Source organism: Erigeron canadensis, chromosome 2 (assembly GCF_010389155.1).
Source record: "Erigeron canadensis isolate Cc75 chromosome 2, C_canadensis_v1, whole genome shotgun sequence".
NCBI classification, from domain to species: domain Eukaryota; kingdom Viridiplantae; phylum Streptophyta; class Magnoliopsida; order Asterales; family Asteraceae; genus Erigeron; species Erigeron canadensis.
The window spans coordinates 46,922,401-46,940,054 of NC_057762.1; the positions used below are offsets into that span (position 1 = coordinate 46,922,401).

General features: G+C 34.5%; 2 protein-coding genes across 4 annotated transcripts; one reads left to right on the plus strand and one right to left on the minus strand.

Moving 5' to 3' along the window:
- Positions 1 to 5,049: 5,049 nt before the first annotated feature.
- On the minus strand, positions 5,050 to 11,372 carry LOC122586845. 3 transcript variants are annotated; one of them, XM_043758843.1, is made up of 6 exons: positions 11,103 to 11,370; positions 10,035 to 10,191; positions 9,669 to 9,932; positions 7,226 to 7,307; positions 6,207 to 6,310; positions 5,050 to 5,466 (listed from the first exon to the last, which is right to left on the minus strand). In XM_043758843.1, exons 1-6 carry the CDS (start codon positions 11,324 to 11,326, stop codon positions 5,218 to 5,220), a joined length of 1,080 nt encoding a protein of 359 aa, XP_043614778.1. In that variant the 5' UTR covers positions 11,327 to 11,370; the 3' UTR covers positions 5,050 to 5,217. The 3 variants fall into 3 exon arrangements, with proteins under 3 accessions (XP_043614778.1, XP_043614776.1, XP_043614779.1); XM_043758841.1 differs by having other exon boundaries at positions 6,114 to 6,310; positions 11,103 to 11,369; XM_043758844.1 differs by having other exon boundaries at positions 5,340 to 5,466; positions 6,203 to 6,310; positions 11,103 to 11,372.
- A 1,138-nt stretch (positions 11,373 to 12,510) lies between these two features.
- Positions 12,511 to 16,779, plus strand: LOC122587007 (protein HIGH CHLOROPHYLL FLUORESCENCE PHENOTYPE 173, chloroplastic-like). The gene is made up of 6 exons (XM_043759064.1): positions 12,511 to 13,118; positions 13,211 to 13,423; positions 13,508 to 13,712; positions 16,118 to 16,193; positions 16,303 to 16,438; positions 16,548 to 16,779. The coding sequence occupies exons 1-6, from the start codon at positions 12,585 to 12,587 to the stop codon at positions 16,677 to 16,679; spliced, it is 1,296 nt and encodes a 431-aa protein (XP_043614999.1). The 5' UTR covers positions 12,511 to 12,584; the 3' UTR covers positions 16,680 to 16,779.
- The last annotated feature ends 875 nt before the right edge of the window (positions 16,780 to 17,654 follow it).

Sequence of the window (17,654 nt, forward strand, 5' to 3'; positions counted from 1 at the left end):
TTGAGACCAACTAAAAAAAGTACAAAAAAGGACCATTGATTTTCGTAAGTTACACATGATTTTTCTGTGGGCCCGTCGCTGGAAAGTCTTAGTGTTTTTACAAAAAAGTCTTGTATATCGTAGTAGATGATGATGATGTACAAAAATCAATGGTCCTAGTTGGTCCTAAAATAAGAGGTGGTCTCAAAATATCTCACCCTTGTTAACATATTATATATATATATATACTTATAATAACTATATTATGTTAACATATTATATATATATATATATTCTCTATCTTAAAGTGTATACGTGACATGGTTCTTTACTCGCCACATCATTTTTTTCTTACGTGACGATCTCACATCGTTAATCTTTTAAACGTTGACGCGTAAGCCACCGGGACTCGAACCCTCGACGGTTTAAATACATCTAAGTAAGACTTGCCAATCCGTCTACAAGGTAATTGTTATTTAAATTTTCAAAACCAAAAGCTAAATCATATGAAACAATTGTCGGCCATCCTTTTCCTTTTCTAAACTAAACAATTATAACCCCAATCGCATATATACATGACCATAAATCTACATGCTATATAAATATTCACTTTCCTAAACTCAAACATCCTATAATAAATTTATAAATATATATAACTAAAAGTATAATAAAAGCATCCTTCTAATATATTAATATGTCTTAATAGCAAAATTAATATAATATAAAATATATCTCAATATCTACATGCAGGTATTTTACCGACATCATATGGCTCATACAAGGTGGGTCGATGGGTATCAAATTGTGGTGCCGAGGCTAGGATTTCCCCTATTACCCTTTTTTAGTTAGTGCGAACAAGTTATAAATTTTTCACGTTTTTATCATTGTGTAAGAGGAAAATGATTAATTAACCTAAAAATCATTTATCACACTTTTATGTTAAACTAAAAGTGTAGAAACTTATTCACAATAAAACTTTTGGTATTCTAAAAGGCTCATATTTTTTAATGTGTACTTTTTAGTGGTTACGTTTTGGTTTAAGAATGTGAACATATTCTTATGAGGAAAAATTACAATGAGATCTTTTAATATGAACCCAATATAGATAAAGAATACATTAACAAACATGTTAAATTAAAGGATACTTCGATTAAATTTCATTTTATAATTTCTATAGCTTCCTTAAAACATTAGTTGTAAAAAAGATTATAAAGTTTATATTCATTGTTTATTTTGATTGTGCTGTTATAATAAAAATAGAGCAAACAAAGTACTCGTAGTAAGGAGGGGGAATTTTTTTTTTTTTTAAATAATTTTTTTTTTTTGCAAAATAAAACAAAACCTTGATTCCTTATTAAGAAGCAGTTTGGCTTTGCCTTTGGTTTTTTTATTTCATTTTTAACCAAGTGTACGTATTTTGACTTTACGTATTTTAAGTTTTTATCGATTACTATAAAGTATATTTTCATCGTTTATTTTGATTCATAGCAGTCGGATCAAAAAAAAAAAAAAAAGCAAACAAAGTAGTAGTACTTGGTCGGCGAGAAGTAGAAACAAAACTTTTTCTTAAAAAAAAACTTAGTTTTTAGCCGGATTCAAAACTTTTGTTACTTACATGTTTTAAACACACGAAAATTATGTGCGGGGTCTAGATTTTGTTTCTTTATTGCATTTTAACTAATGTATATCTATTTACGTATTTTATACGAGTAATTTATTTATATTTTCTTATTTTATGCGCTCAAGCACTAACATCTATGACACGCAATACAAGTGTAAGAGTTTAAGTATCGAATACTTGATGGTAAGATGCGATTGGTAAAGATTTTATGATTTTAAACTTATCGTAGGAGATAAATAAGTTTAACACATTATCCATTATAACCCGTTTTTTACATTTCTACATTTTTTGGAAAACATGTCATTGTATGGAGATAATCAAGGTGAAAGTTGGTTGTCCCTTATTTTATTTGTTTTGGTTGTCGTGTTTGTTACCATTTGATTCAAGTTGCATGTTATATGTAAAAAGATTGATTATCTATAAAAAGTCATTAGTGTGTATGTAAACGCATAAAAGTATGTAACCTTCCAATTAGTTTTACTGTAAATGAGTGAGACACTTTCTTTTGATCTTTACAACTATTTCTTCATAATATGTTTAAAACCGATCTATTTATTCACATTTTTACTTGAATCCACATGAACATCTATTATATAGTATATATAAGAGAAAATTACATTTTTGGTATCTCAATTTTGGCAATTTTTACACTTTTAGTCTGTAACTCAAAAAATTGCAGTTTTCATACCTACAGTTTTGTGTTTTTTTTCAATTTTGGTACCATGTTCATACGGCGTTAAATTTTGCCGTTAATGCCCTCACGTGACAAGCACATGAGGGGTATTTTAGTCTTTTGACCTTTTTTTTCAGAAAAATTACAGTTTTGATACCTCAAGTTGTCAATTTTTTCACTTTTGGTACCTCAAGTAGACAACATATTTTTATTTCACTCTCCAATTTTCATCTCAGACATTAGCATCTATCAAAGAACACACACTCAAAAATCAACAAACATGATTTTTCAATTTTTTATACGGCTCCTAAAAAAACACCCAATGGTGTGTATCTATTCTTGAAATATTATATGTTGTTGGTGTAATTCGGGTGATTGTGGATGAACTGAATGCATTGGTGGATCGATGGCCAGAAAAAACTCATGTCGTCGAAAAATTCTCTCTGGTGGTGTATGATTCATATAAGAGATCTGGATCCTCTCACCCCTAATATTATATGTTGTTGGTGTAATTACGGGTGATTGTGTTGATTTTTAAGTTTGTGTGTTGTTTGATAGATGCTAATGTGTGATATGAAAATTATAAAGTGTTAATGTGTTATAAAAAATGTTGTTTACTTGAGGTACCAAAAGTGACAAAATTGACAACTTGAGGTATCAAAACTGTAATCTTTCTATAAAAAAGGGGGTCAAAAGACTAAAATACCCCTCACATGTTTGTCATGTGAATGCGTTAACGACAAAATTTAACGTCGTATGAATGTGGTACCAAAAATGAAAAAAAAACACAAAACTTTAGGTATAAAAACTGTAATTTTTTGAGTTGGAGACTAAAAGTGCAAAAGTTGCCAAGTTGAGATTCCAAAAATGTAATTTTTTCCAGATATAATCATTCACTTCAAAGAAAATCAATGAAAAATGATATTTAAACATGCAATGCACAAGACTAACTTAGTTGTAAGTATTTCTGTGAGTGAAAAAAATTAAAGTAGTCACCCATAATCTCATTTATCAATAGTTCACATTAGATGGGTTCACAATAGTAAAATACAGTCAATACGCATATTACATAGAGGTAATTTTGATACCATCAAAATAAGTTTGAGTTAATTTTTTAATCTATATATTAACTAGGGACTAAAAGAATATGGGGTTGGCTAAATACAGCCCTTAGGGCTTTGTTTAAGTGGTATAAATTGTTTGTACATTTACCATGAAAATCAGAGGACGAACTTTTAATATGGAAGGCAGGGACGGCTGCAGCTTGGGGGCAGCGGGGTCAGTTGCTCCCACTCCAATTTTAATACAATGTAACTTTTTAAAATTTAAATGGTATATTTGTAATTTTTCTATAAAAGTAGGAAATAAATATAAATGTTACATTCGTTGTCAACTTGTCATAAACTTATTATTAAGATTTCATTGGTCATCGAACAGTAATTTTAAGATAGATCTTTTCATTAAGGTATTAAAAAACTCGAGTTGTTTTATTTTTTAATAGAAAGAATGAAGTATAGTTAAAGAAAAAACTTTCGTTGTTTGAGTATGTAAATATGTAGTACCTCATAGTGGAACTATTTATAGAAAATGTATTTTCTTTCAAACTATTATATATATTTATCATAAACAATTAATTATAATTATCATAAAGCTAATTATATCCAAAGAAGTATATTTTGGGTTTCTTGCATTATATGATTGAATACGTTTTCATTTAATAAGACCTTGTTCGATACGTGTGGTCATTATTTATTAAAAAAAACTAGTATTTTTAAATATGAGTGTTAGACCCGGTGTAGATAACAAATTCTTTTGAGAGTCCATTTTCTATTTTCGAGATAGGCCCTTTTTTGTTTTTTTTTTTCATTTTCGGATACGACTGTTATAAGTATGACAAACAACTTTTAATTTTGCCCCCTCGCAAAAAATTTCCTGGCTCCATCTCTGATAGAAGGTACAAGTTTTTTTATGCACGTTAAACAGCCCTTAGAGCTGTATTTAACATTTCCCAAAGAATAAAAGTAAGAAAAAGCTGGCAAATTCTTGATAAATTCATAATAAGAAGGGGGTTGATATATGGGTCTATATATTAATTTGGGGGCAAAACTGAAAAAAGAAAATGCAGTAGGTTATCTGCTTCATTCATACGGGAGCATTTCATAACGCCATAACCGCTGGTAAATCATCGGCTAACCGAAGCCGTTTTCTTTCCTTTCTTCTCCGGCGTTCTCCCCCTATATAACTCTGGGGGCCTAACGAATATTTAAGAAAAAAAATTACTCACAAAACTTGGGTTGAGGACATGCTTCAATTCCATTTATATCATTTTACAAATTTGTGTCCCATTTAGAGTCGGATTTTTTTATATATTTCTATATACTAACTATCGATCAAACTATCTTTAATTAATTAAATCACCACCAACCCTTATCGGTGTAATGGCGGTGACAACAATGGTCACGGGTTGTGATGATATTCGGCCAGTGGCGAATCCAATGTATATGTTTGGTTTATGTTTGGCAAAAATGCATTCGTAATGATCATTAACATGCTTAGATTGGATTCACTATTCATGCTTCAAGACCAGGTAGCATGGTTAGATTAAGTGGTTAACATTTTTGCCTCCAGAGACGGATGTCAACGGTTCAATTCTCACCTCATGCAATGGATGGTGGTCCTATTCTATCACTTAGAATCCAAAAGCAGCTCCTTTAGCTAGGTCGAAAGTTTGATAACAGATCTGACAAAATGCATACAAGTTTGAATATTCCTAATATTATCCTTTTCAATAAGAGTATTTTTTTTTAGAAGCTGGATACAGCAGTAGTTATACAGTATCAGTTTAAGATTTTAATTTACATGGTTTACTATACTTTTTTATTATCCACTTGTATCTTCAAATCAAGTCAGCCCAAAAAAGCTTTTACCCACAATGAAAGACTTCTTAGTGTAAAGAAGGTTCTTTACTTCTGTGCCGCTTTGTCAACTTACTTAGTGCGTATGACATGGCTACCTTCGCACTGAAGTTGGTGTGTCCACGAGCCAGACAAATCACGCCACCAGCAAGGATCAACCCATTCACTAACAATTTCTTTGAAGACTTTCGTGATATTTCTTTCTCACTCCAATCATAAGAGACTTCTGAATGAGCTATGGCATCAATGTTGCTCGTGGATTCCAATGGAAGTGGTACCTACATCAATAAAAATGAACAATTATTTGAATAGACCCCTCATGTTTGAAATGGTATAATACGTGTTTTTCATTGCATCTTGAAACTGTTTTTACCATATGGATTACGGAATGATCCTTATCAAAATAATCAGTGGTGTAACCATAGAGGACGCAGGAGATAGTGTTTGGATCATTGGATGCATTTCCTCATTGATCTTAGATAACTAGCTTTTGTGGGGGTCTTCGGAACTCTCTATTGAAATTATATATCTGACTTTTGGGCGTGTTTGGCATTACTTAGCTTATTTTTGTGAGTGAAATAAGCAGTGCTATCTATCTAAACAGGCCGGAGTTGGTTATTCCAAAGTGTTACGTTTTGAAAAACTCTACATAGATGGAGTTTAGATAAGCAATCCCGAGCATGCCCCACGTTACCTTGGGACATAATGTGATATACCAAAACTGACATATTGGTTGCGGATAAGCTATTCTCAACCTGATTATCAAAAACTGATTACTTGACCCTACACTAATCAGATGATCAGAATCAGACTACTTCATCCATACACTTACAGTGATTATCTGCAGCTTTAATAATAGGTTGCAGATGCAACCCCAAACAACCCCTAAACCACATTTACAAGTCATTTAAAAAAGAATATTCACCTTCTGCACAAGTGTGATTGCACTAATAGTTGAAGTCAGTTGAAGACGTTTTATGGCAGAATACATTCGAAGAGCATTATCCATCTTACATACATAGCTCCATATGCCTTTGGCAAAGATAACTTTTGCCATTTCAACATTCAAGCCAGCATCTTCTTGGTGAACCATTTTGATCTGACATGAATTTCCTCCAGGTACTGCAGCAGAATATAGAAGAACAGGAAAAAACCAAAACAAAAACATTAAATAATCTACAGCAAGCAAAAGAAACTTTAATGATGTTAGATGGTTAAGAAGTCTGTTATTCATGTAGATATATACAACAATTAACTATTGAAAGTTTAGCATTGAAATTCAAGAGAAAAGATCCCCACTTAAAAGCATCGAGATTAGAAAGTGTGAAGATAAGATGTAGATAAACAACACTTCAAATAAATGAAGTTTTAGCCGGTTTCTCCACATTTTAGGTGTCATGATAAGCGTGTTGCATGCATGCTGACAAATATACCCATTTATAACTGTGTGCATGTTGACAAAAAAAATGCATATACTGATTAATGTGTTGTAGCGTGAAGATCTCTTGGTACATAACCTTTCATCAACATTTTCCAAAACCTTTCATCAACATTTTCCAAGATGTATTCGTTGAGCTTAGGTGACCTATTGTACCAATTACACATTAAAAAAATATAGATATTAAAAGGTGTTATGTAAGTCTGTAACACATAAAAACTTGGCAAATTGCTTGTACGGGTTTTAATATATACACTTCATCTAGTTTGCGTACAACACAAATACTTTAAGCTAATGTTGAAACAAAAACACTTACACAGCACCTTAATATGCACAAAATGAGAAGGAAAAAGTATATGAAAAAGGGTAACCTATTGTTGGGCCTTGAAACACGTATAAAGCAAATCATCATATTGTCTACAACTAACGAAAGTCACTCTGTGACTCAACGTTCTCAGATGGATAGAACATTATCTACTTGAGAGAAAGATAAATAGTCCAATCGACACACGAAAAAAACAAATCTGGAAAAAGAGATGGAAGCTAAATAACTGGCTATGATCCAAAAAGGCAATATAAAGGGTAACTTAGAAACTTGCCTGCCTTGATTCTCCAACCAGACCTGAAAAGGCTAACCCGTACATACTTCTTTTGTGTTGGAGCTAAAGGATGGTCACATTCCTGACAACATGGGATAAATTATCAAAGAAGAGATAACATTGAAATTAATAATGTATTAGGACCCGATGATTTTAAATGACTAAAAAACAAGTAATAATGGTTAACGGTTTAATCTCCTAACAAAGTCAATGCGAACCCTAAACAATGGATCTAATCAAGAATAATAATCAACCTTACTCATTTCCTATATAAAGAGTTGTGCTATCAAAGAAATATACAAAAAATATACACGTGTCAGATGTTCATAGAATTCCACCCGCTTGCTATCACTGTCATTTCGTTTGGTGACATATTAATATTTATCTAATCCAGACCCATTTGTATATTAAAACAACCAGGCACCTCAATAACACTTCTTTCGTCCCCTTTTTCACAAAATAACATGTATCCGTTCTTTCTTATAATGCCTCTATAAGTGTGATATGTGACAAACGGCGAGGACGATAATTGTTGGCATGTGTCACATCGCCTCTGGCAGTCTGGCAGCGCTCCAACCCCCAGTGTCCTAGTTGTCCAGTTCGCTGCCCTTCTGGCTCATACTTACAAGCTTTTAACAATTGCCCAATTTTCTCATTCACAGGATCAGGGTTGTGATAATCGGCCGGATCGGCCGATAATTAGGGATTGGGGGTATGAGGATTCGATTCAACGGGATCAGACTATAAATCGGTCAACGGATCAAAACTCAATTCAACCTTGTTTTAATTCAGCGACTCGGTCAACAATCGTCCAACTAAAATCAGCCGAATCAGCTCAAAACTCGTGTCAACATTTTTTTTTGTAATCAACTTCAAATAAAATCCTAGATTGGTTCAAGTTTACATTTCTAAATGATTAAACTAGAACTTTGAAGTATTATTTTGATGTTTCTAAATAATACTGTTTAAGTTTAAAGTTTCGTACATATAATTTTATAGATTATTATTATAAAAAAAAACCCAATCCGATTTCTCGCCGATCTGATCCCACGTTTTCAGATCCTGACCTCCCCCCTCGCCGATCTGATCCCGAGTCACGAGTTCCCCAACCTTGTACAGGAAACTGCTTAGATGCCAATTTGATTTGCCTTTAACTGGTAAATATCTTACTAAGCGGTCCAACAGCCTATGAAAGGTAACCTTCTCTCCCAATGATTTGCTTTCGAGTGGTAAAATGACTCGCCCGATAGACTCAATAGAAATCCTAAGCAATAAATCATATCAATAATGATAGACCTCTGCAATTCTGAATGGATGAGGCGTATGCATGGCCTAAGTGCTTAGCATGTTCCTATTGATTCGGTTTGGTTGGGTGGGTCTTCCACAAATGGAGTTGCAATCTATTTGGTTTTTGTCTCATGGTCCACTTGTGAACAACACACAAATTCTACCGAGCCCAGATACGAAAGTCTAGCTTACATAGCTTAACTTGCCTAGCTTCAAGCTCTGCTTCGTGAACTTGGCATTCGAGCACCTAAAGTTGTATGGTGTAACACTCCTAGTTCAATCTATCTCTCGCCTAATCTTTTATTTCATGCTCGTACAAAGCATGAGGAAGTAAACTTACTTTGTTAGAAAAAAGACAGCCAAGGGAGGTCTTCATGTATAGTTTTTTTTTTTTTTTGAACGGCATTTTAATCTACATCTACCCCTAAATTACTCGCATGCCTGGGAATCTGGGACGAAACCCATTACTCTCGAAAAAACCCCCACAATTGTTGGAAATGAGACTCGAACCCACGTGGACCCTCCCAAGATCAAAGACCTTACCAATGGGCACCAACAGGTAGTCTTCATGTATAGTTATCAATGCACCTTCTCTCATATTAGATTGACGATATCTTTATAAAGTCGTTGCCGACTCCTATAATTCTCTTTTTACCATGTCCTTATCTTAAAGGGAAACATGTACGCATTGATTGAAAATAGATTAGTTCTACATGGTACCTATGTGCTCTACATGGTACCTATGTGCAACCCGCTTCTCCAATAAATGCATTCTATAGTAACCCTTTTATAGACATAATCAATATCACTATTTATACAAAAACCTTGGTATTAACTTTTGGTTTGGTCCTCTATCAGATAGTATCTTTGATCTGTGGATTGGTAACGAAGTGAGGTCTATCATGTGCATAGTATTTTTTACAAATGTAAAACTTTAAATATTTTTTTGGAGGACCATACCCTTTCCCAATATAGGAAAAAATGGTATTCTTTCTTTATAACTCATGAAATCTATGTACCCTGCATTCGAAACCCTAATCGCTAACGAACAAGAAAATCAGGTCCATTAACACACACATTAAAACTCAGAAAATGGGAAAACATACCAAGGAAATATATATATATATACACACACACACACATACGCATTGAATACCTTACTGTAACAATAATAGGTTTGATCTCTTCCTTCCCATAGCCTCCATGCTAGAATGTATTCCCTAGGAGTCAAAAGGGGGAATTTTTTAATTGTACGGCCAATTTCAGTACCACTATTCTCATCCACCTGCAACTGCCGATGGTCAATCAAGGTCTTGTCCCACTCCATTCTATAAAAATTATCCATGTAAAAGTCTCTAAGTGTCTCAGAAGAGCAAAAGTTAAAGATTGTTGTACTCAAATACTTGAGGGGACCACCATCCTGCACGCAATTAATCAATTAATTGATCGGTATCATCCACTGAACAGAGACAAGAATCAATGAGACACCAGGTAAGTAGTAAGAGAGTGGAGGCCTGGCTACCTTGGGTTTGCAACACTTTACAGAGTAAGAGAGTGAATTATTTCTTCTTTCAACAACAGTCTCCCAGGTGTCGGCATCATCTTCCAAATTATCCATGAGAAGTTTAAGATCAAAATCAGTAATGAGCCCTCCATTATGTGATGAAGATATCATTATTCTGCAGGCAGAAATATACAAACAGATAGAAAAGTGAAACCCTTTCTTCTTATCATGTCATCCTCATTCTTCTAGGGGTTCTTTCTTTAATTCTTTCTTTCTTGTTTATGTATGTATCATGTATGTGTATGTATGAAGGTGTGTGTGTGTATATATATATCATGTGTACTACATTTATCTTTCTCCTATATATATATATATTAATATATATATGAATACTAGTCATATGCCCACGTGATGTAGCGGTGCGGTGATGGTAGTGGCAGCGAGTGGTGGTGGTGGCGGCGGCGGGTGGTGACGGTGTTGATAATGGCGTGATCATTAATATAAAAATAATTGATGTAAAAGAAGATATTGTAGTTATTTTAAGGGTTCGAGAGATGTATTTTGTAAATAATTTCATTAGAGTATTATAGGTATATTAAGTAGGAATATTAAATTAACAAATAAAAGAGACGGTAATTTGGGTAGTAAGTTCTTTTTGAAAAAATAAGAAGGTCAAAGCTTTATAAGGTAGTTCAGATAGCTGCACCCCACACTGAGGCAACTCAACTCATAACCAACTATTTCAGAATCAATTATGCCTAATGGTTTGAACATCAGCACACATATCCAAATGTAAATGGCTTTCAATAGGATACGTACACCAACATCAGTACACCAATTATTTATTTACACATGATATGTAAAAAAAAGCATTTTCGTACACTTGAAGTGAAGTTAGCTTTGAGCAAAATCGGTAAGTATAAGATCGATGGTTTGATTCTAAATGAAAAGAGTTGTAGGTTGAGTTCCTTCCCTTTACAATCAATAAATAGATCCCTTTCCTTGGAAATGGAATGAATGAATAAAGATACATCCGATCCAATCAATAATTAATATCAATAAAATAAAATAAAAGAGAAACCTCACCTATTATTATTATTAGTATTAGTGGTAGTATGAACGGGATGGTTGGATTGGGCAGCAGAAGCGGAAGCGGAAGGGGAGTTCCATAATCTTGAGAAGGAGGAGTATGATGGTATGATTTGAATAATTAATTTAAGCAAGTGCCACACAGATACGAGTGTTACCACAGCAACACTGTAACTAATCATCCATCCTCCCCTTAACCACCATATACTCTCCATCTCCATCTAATTTAATAAACCCACCCCCTTTCGGTCTTATCGTCATCCCCATCCACCCTTATCTATAAACCGAGAATAAGGTCGAAACTTAAAAAAAAAAAACACTTTTTATAATATCTCTAAATTGCTCTTAACCTTAAAATAAATAACACACTTTCACTTTCACACTACAATTTTTTTTTATCTCACTTTCTATTATAGTATCACTTTCCAGTGTGACCGTGTACATCATCACCGACACCCCGACCATCGTCTTCCTTATCTATCATCATCACATTTAACTATCGTTTTTTTAATGTTACCGCTGTAACGCGCGAGCACCAATCTAGTTATAGAATAAGCATTTTAGTACTAGATGATGAGTACTCACAAGTTACAGCGACAAAAATAGACAACGTTTGAGGTGTTGTGACAATGTTAATTTTAAATTAAATACTTAATTGGAACTTTTTATATGTATGATAGTTTTTAACAATAACAAACATAAAAAATATTTTACGAACAAAGAAAATTTAATTAAAGTAAACTTTTGTAAACGTATTTTACCCACTCGGTAAAAAATGAAAATATGGATGTATTAAGATGGAAGATAAATTAGACATAATAAATTCTTAAAAGTTTAAGGAGGGTCAGTTTCTTTTATAAAGGAGTATAAAAAAATAAAACTAAACCCGCATAATGTTTTACTCCGTATTATTATTTAGAAAGATAATGTTTTTATAAGCAAAGTTGTCTTTATGAATTAGCATAATGCTTATATAAGTAGGGATATAATTATTTGAAAACTAAAATTTGTTTGAAACTCACACTATGATCTCACAATGTGTTTTGAAATTTTTTAGTATTCAAAAAAATTTTAATTTTCAAATAAGTATGTTTAAAGTAATGTCGTTTTTATTTAGTTATCATCATACTCGGTATATTTTATTTTCATTAAATTAATGTTTTAAATTTTATAAAATAATAATTTTATTTAATTTTGTGTTAAAGAGAGAAAATGAAATAGAAAGGAAGATGAAGTGAAAGGCAGATGAAAAAGAGGTATCGTTAAGCATAAAGCATATCTAGTCTACGTGGCAAATTGTTGGACGAATGTATTTTGTGGCTGGAGTTTGTGTATGGGTGATTGGGGGTGGGATCAGCTGACCTGGCGGCTGTTGCAAATGGACGAATTGAAGAGGGAGGGAGTGTTCTTGTTAATTTCATTTCATTACTGGGAAAATTAAATTTTTTTTTTTCCTTTTAATAGAAAAATAAGAGAAAAATGACAACTGCTGCACTGACCTCCACAGCAACAGTTGGTGGTGGACGTTTCAATTTCTGCGGGAGTAGTGCTTCTTCGTCTTCGTATTATTGTTATTATTATAATCCTCCTCCCCAAAGAAGAAGAAGACGGCGACGACGCCTAGTTGCTTCCTCCTCCTCATCGTCGCCTGATCCTCTTGGAAATGATAACGATAAAAACAAAAAACAGCAACAGATTGATGATGAGGATGATGATGAAAATCAGATGTCAGTCTCTGTTATCAAGAAGAGGCTTGTTGATGCAAATCCTGTTGGATTAGGAAGACGGTCCAGGCAATTATTCGACGAGGCATGGCGCAAGTTTTCAGAATTGGGGCAAATCTCTAGAACCACCCTTACCAACGACGATATTCTTCTTATTCGGCAAGGGGGCCCTATGTGCGAATTTGCAATCCCTGGGGCTCAGAACACTACTGTTCTCGTTGTCGGTGCTACCAGCCGTGTTGGTCGTATTGTTGTACGCAAGCTTATGCTCAGGGGATATTCTGTCAAGGTTGTTTTCTTCTTCTTCTTCTTCAATGCTATTTCATCTCATCAATCAATTAATCAATTACAGTTGACCTTATAGTCATAATGATCTGTTAGGCTCTAGTAAGGAATGCAGAACAAGATGTTGTGGACATGCTTCCAACTTCTGTTAAGATTGTGATCGGTGATGTCGGGGATCCTGCCACCCTTAGAGTTGCTGTACAAGGCTGCAACAAGATTATCTATTGTGCCACTGCTAGATCATCTATAACTGTGGATCTCAACAGAGTTGATTATCAGGGTGTATACAACCTCAGCAAAGCCTTCCAGGTTCACATTTTCCTCACATTACCACACAAATAACCTCTCTTATTTATTCATTCATTCATTTACACACACACGCCCTTGTTTCAGGACTACAACAATAAGCTAGCTCAGTTGCGAGCTGGAAAAAGCAGCAAAAGCAAACTTACACTTGCAAAGTTCAAGTCTGCAGATTCCTTGAACGGATGGGAGGTTCGCAAGGGCACTTATTTTCAGGATGCAGTTGCTGCTAAATATGACGGAGGAATGGATGCTAAATTTGAGTTCAGCGAGAGTGGAGATGCAATTTTCTCAGGTTAGTTAATTCTGAAAATATGCTAGCCTTTTAGCTCTGTGTAGTGAGTGTATTGCAACAATGTATAAACATTTGAATGGTTAGCAAGTACTATTGAAGATTTTGTTTATGTATAAAGTACTATGTAGTGTCTATAAATCCTTAATTTCGTGAGATGATATTTTTATATACTTATTTGTTAACTTTTATTAGTGTTGCCTTTATTATATTGGTTTGATACATTTTCTATACTATCATTGAAAGACAAAAAAAAAAAGATATTATTATTTGTTTGAAAAAAAAGTTTATTATAAATTTTGAGAATTTTTTTAGTTAAACAGAGACTTTATAGTCAGGTGAAAAAGTGATATATTTCCATTGATATCTATTCCAAAAATTTGGTTATTGTTAATGGTTTGACAGTTCATTGTGATATAGGGTATTTAGTTAATTTGGTTGGAAAGAAAGTGGTTGTGTGGTTAAGTTGTTAAAAAAGGAGGTGTAAATTGATTTTTATAAGAAAAGCTCACACACACACACGTATGTATATTATATCGAGAAGTGAATATGGTGTTGTCTTAGACCCAACTTGGGTGAACAACCTGTCGCATACTAATTTCTTTAACACATAAAATCATGGAGGCCCCATACAAAAATAAAATAAAATAGTATGAAGGGTTTTTCACCCAAGTTGGGTGTGTGACAACACCATATTCATTATTTTCCACACACACATATATATATAGGGGGAAGTGAAGGTGGGGTTGTCCCACACTCAACTTGGGTGAAAAACCTCTCACATCTTGATTTTTTATTCCATAAAAATCAGGGGGCCCATCATTTATTTATTAATATTAAAATATTAATATGTGAGAGGTTTTTCACCCAACTTAGGTGTGTGACAACCCCACACTCACTTTTCCCATATATATCTATATACACACCTTAACTATTGCTACATACATCTTAGGAAAATCTACACTTCATTATAAGAAACCTTGCATATAGGGGGAGGTTATGGTGCGAAGTTTCTTATCCAGTGAATGTAGATTTTCCGAAGATGTATGTAGCAGTAGTTAAGGTGTGTGTGAGTACTCCTTAAATGTTAGTAACATACACTAAAATGTATGTGTTAACTAAGCTGTATGTTGTCCTTGAGTTTTAGCTCAATGGTTGAAAGGTCATCCCCTTGCATGAGGTATTGTGTTCAAGCCTTGGGGAGGACATTGGAATTAAGTCCCTTTATGAGGGCTTGGCTTAGGTATATTCAGGTTTAAGTCTAAGGGGCAGGGCTTACCCCTATCAATCGCCGTGCCTTTGGGTGGATTAGTAGGGGGTTTTTCCCCCATCGGGTATTTGAAATAAGCATTTTGATGCGAACCCATCCCATAATAGGCTCGCATCATGCCCTAAGCTAGGTGTAGAACTTACTCCCAAAAGCTAGCTCATAGGAGGAGGGGACACCTAGGCTTATAAACCACCAACCAATCCCATACTTGGCCGATGTGGGATCATATCAATACCCCACCCTTTGAAAAGCCAATGTCATCGTTGGTCACGGCTATGTTGGTCACGGTTGGCACCCTTTTCCCTGGGTCCAAGCCACCACTCCGAGCGTTGGAACATCAAAAGGTAAGGATGGCTCTGATACCAATTGATGCGAACCCATCCCATAATAGGCTCGCATCATGCCCTAAGCTAGGTGTAGAACTCACTCCCAAGAGCTAGCTCAAAGGAGGAGGGGACACCTAGGCTTATAAACCACCAACCAATCCCATACTTGGCCGATGTGGGATCATATCACATTTCTACTTCGAGAGTTCGAGGGAGCTATTTAGCGCGGACCCAATTAAGACAACTTATGCTAGACCTTCCGTTGTCGAATCGGAACACGAAGTTTCCAGCAAAATTCACCTTCAAAAAAAAAAAAAACCTAAGCTATATGTTAATATTAACATACAAGTTAGTATTAACACATAACTTAGTTAACATTGACAATAACTATTATAAGTTGTATGTTAATATTAACATACAACTTAGTTTTAACATATAACTTAGTTAACACTGACAATAACTATTATACAACTTGTTTAACACTAGCATACAATGTCTATAGGAAAAGAAATCGTTAAGCTATATGTTTTCCTATAGACACTCTATTTTAGTAACATTTAAGCTGCCTATTAGTGCTTCACACATGCCACATAGTAACCTACAACTATATATTTATCTCTATCTATGGATCCTCTGTATAATATTTCTCTCTTTAAAATGTGACGTTCACTTTACATAGCTCGTCTGTTTTAAATGGTACTTTAGGCCCATAACATTTTCTAGCTGAGAATATATGTTTCTGCATATAAACGATTGATGTTATAAGTATTCAGCAGTTTGTCCGCAACCCTAACATTTTACGATATAAATAGGTTATGTTTTTACACGTGGAGGATATGTGGAACTGTCAACTAAACTATCACTTCCTCTTGGCAGCACATTGGATAGGTAGTTCTTAAATAGCTGGGTCCGGGCCTCTTACTAGATTCTATTTGCAGAATATATATCTTCCAAATTTTGTACTATTGCATTTGTAAATCTAGTCTTCCAACTTCAGGTATGAAGGTCTCGTGCTTTCTATAGGAGGGAATGGAAGGTCATATGTCTTAATTGTTGAGTCCGCTTCTTCAGCAGACACAAGCCAGAGCAATCTGTACTTTTCTAGAATTAGTACAAAAGTAGGGTTTTGCAGGGTGAGTTTTTTTTTTATCCTTCACTAGTATGAATTCTATGTTAGGGTTCAAGGCCAATTAACAACGTTTTTAAACTTTTTTGCTTTTCACATGTGGTTTGTCTTGCCAGGTAAGAGTACCGTTTAGTTCGTTTCGGGCAGTGAATCCCGCTGATCCACCATTGGATCCGTTCCATATACACACCCTGACCATACGCTTCGAACCTAGAAGACAGGTTTATTTTCCATTCAATGTCAGATGACTCATAAAAGCCATGATATCCTACATATTATAAAAGTTATCTCATTCTTACATTTGGTATATGAATTCAAAAGTTATGATGGTAATAAGGAGTTAAGATATGCATGCGTTTATATGTTCACAAATCACAACACTTGCAACTGCTTATCTCTAAGATTTTTACTTGATGAAGTTAGTTAGACAAATGAAAATGTATGTCTACCATTAGTTTACGATTATTGGAGAGTGTTCCTTTGAGAGTCCCTATATCTAATGGTTCGAGTCTACGAGAATTAGTTAGGATTGAGGATGTAAAGTCGGGGTCTGTTGTGAGCATGTTGGAGTGATCTGAGGCTCCAACGGGGCCCTCTGTTTACTCATGAGTGGGATCCGTTGCAACTAGGTGTACTATGGTTTGAAGTCTGGCTTCTTCGTTGAGCTAAACCTGTACTTTTGTTCCAATGTTCCGTGTGTTTTAGGATTACGATTTATGAAGACTTGGATTGTTGCGTGCTTGATTGGTGACTTGTTTTCTCGCAAGGCCTTCAAGTGGGAGATTGTCGGGTTTTGTTAAGGCCTTGGGCTTATTAGCCTAGGGCTGGTTTTAGCTAAGTGTTTAGGGGCCCATAGTAGGTTTCCTTGCTCACCAAACAAGAAACTCTAGACTATTATCTATATATATATATATATATATATATATATCCTAGCCTTTGCATTGTAATTTTGTACCGAGCAATAAAAATCCCTAGTTGTAGTCGTAGATCAGTTGACATACATGGTGTGAGATACCACATTATATTCTCGTGTTCTATACTTGTTATTACTTTTGCTGAATCTGATTCCTAACACGCTAAAGATCAATTTAGTACTATTGTTTCTGTATTACAATCAACCTTCTTCTAAGTAGTCTTTAGTTAAAGGTGTTGTGGTGTATAGGAAATGGCCAAGTTTGTTGACAAACCTTTTCAGCAAGACCTTGATAAGCACGTTGAGGTTT

Coding starts and splice junctions, on each gene's coding strand:
- LOC122587007 (XM_043759064.1), top strand. CDS start 12,585: ATGACAACTGCTGCACTGACCTCCACAGCAACAGTTGGTGGTGGACGT. Junction 13,424..13,507: donor ACCTCAGCAAAGCCTTCCAG/GTTCACATTTTC, acceptor CCCTTGTTTCAG/GACTACAACAATAAGCTAGC. Junction 16,439..16,547: donor CAAAAGTAGGGTTTTGCAGG/GTGAGTTTTTTT, acceptor TTGTCTTGCCAG/GTAAGAGTACCGTTTAGTTC.
- LOC122586845 (XM_043758841.1), bottom strand. CDS start 11,326: ATGGAGATGGAGAGTATATGGTGGTTAAGGGGAGGATGGATGATTAGT. Junction 10,192..11,102: donor AATACTAATAATAATAATAG/GTGAGGTTTCTC, acceptor TTCTGCCTGCAG/AATAATGATATCTTCATCAC. Junction 7,308..9,668: donor CCTATTATTGTTACAGTAAG/GTATTCAATGCG, acceptor CCATGTTGTCAG/GAATGTGACCATCCTTTAGC.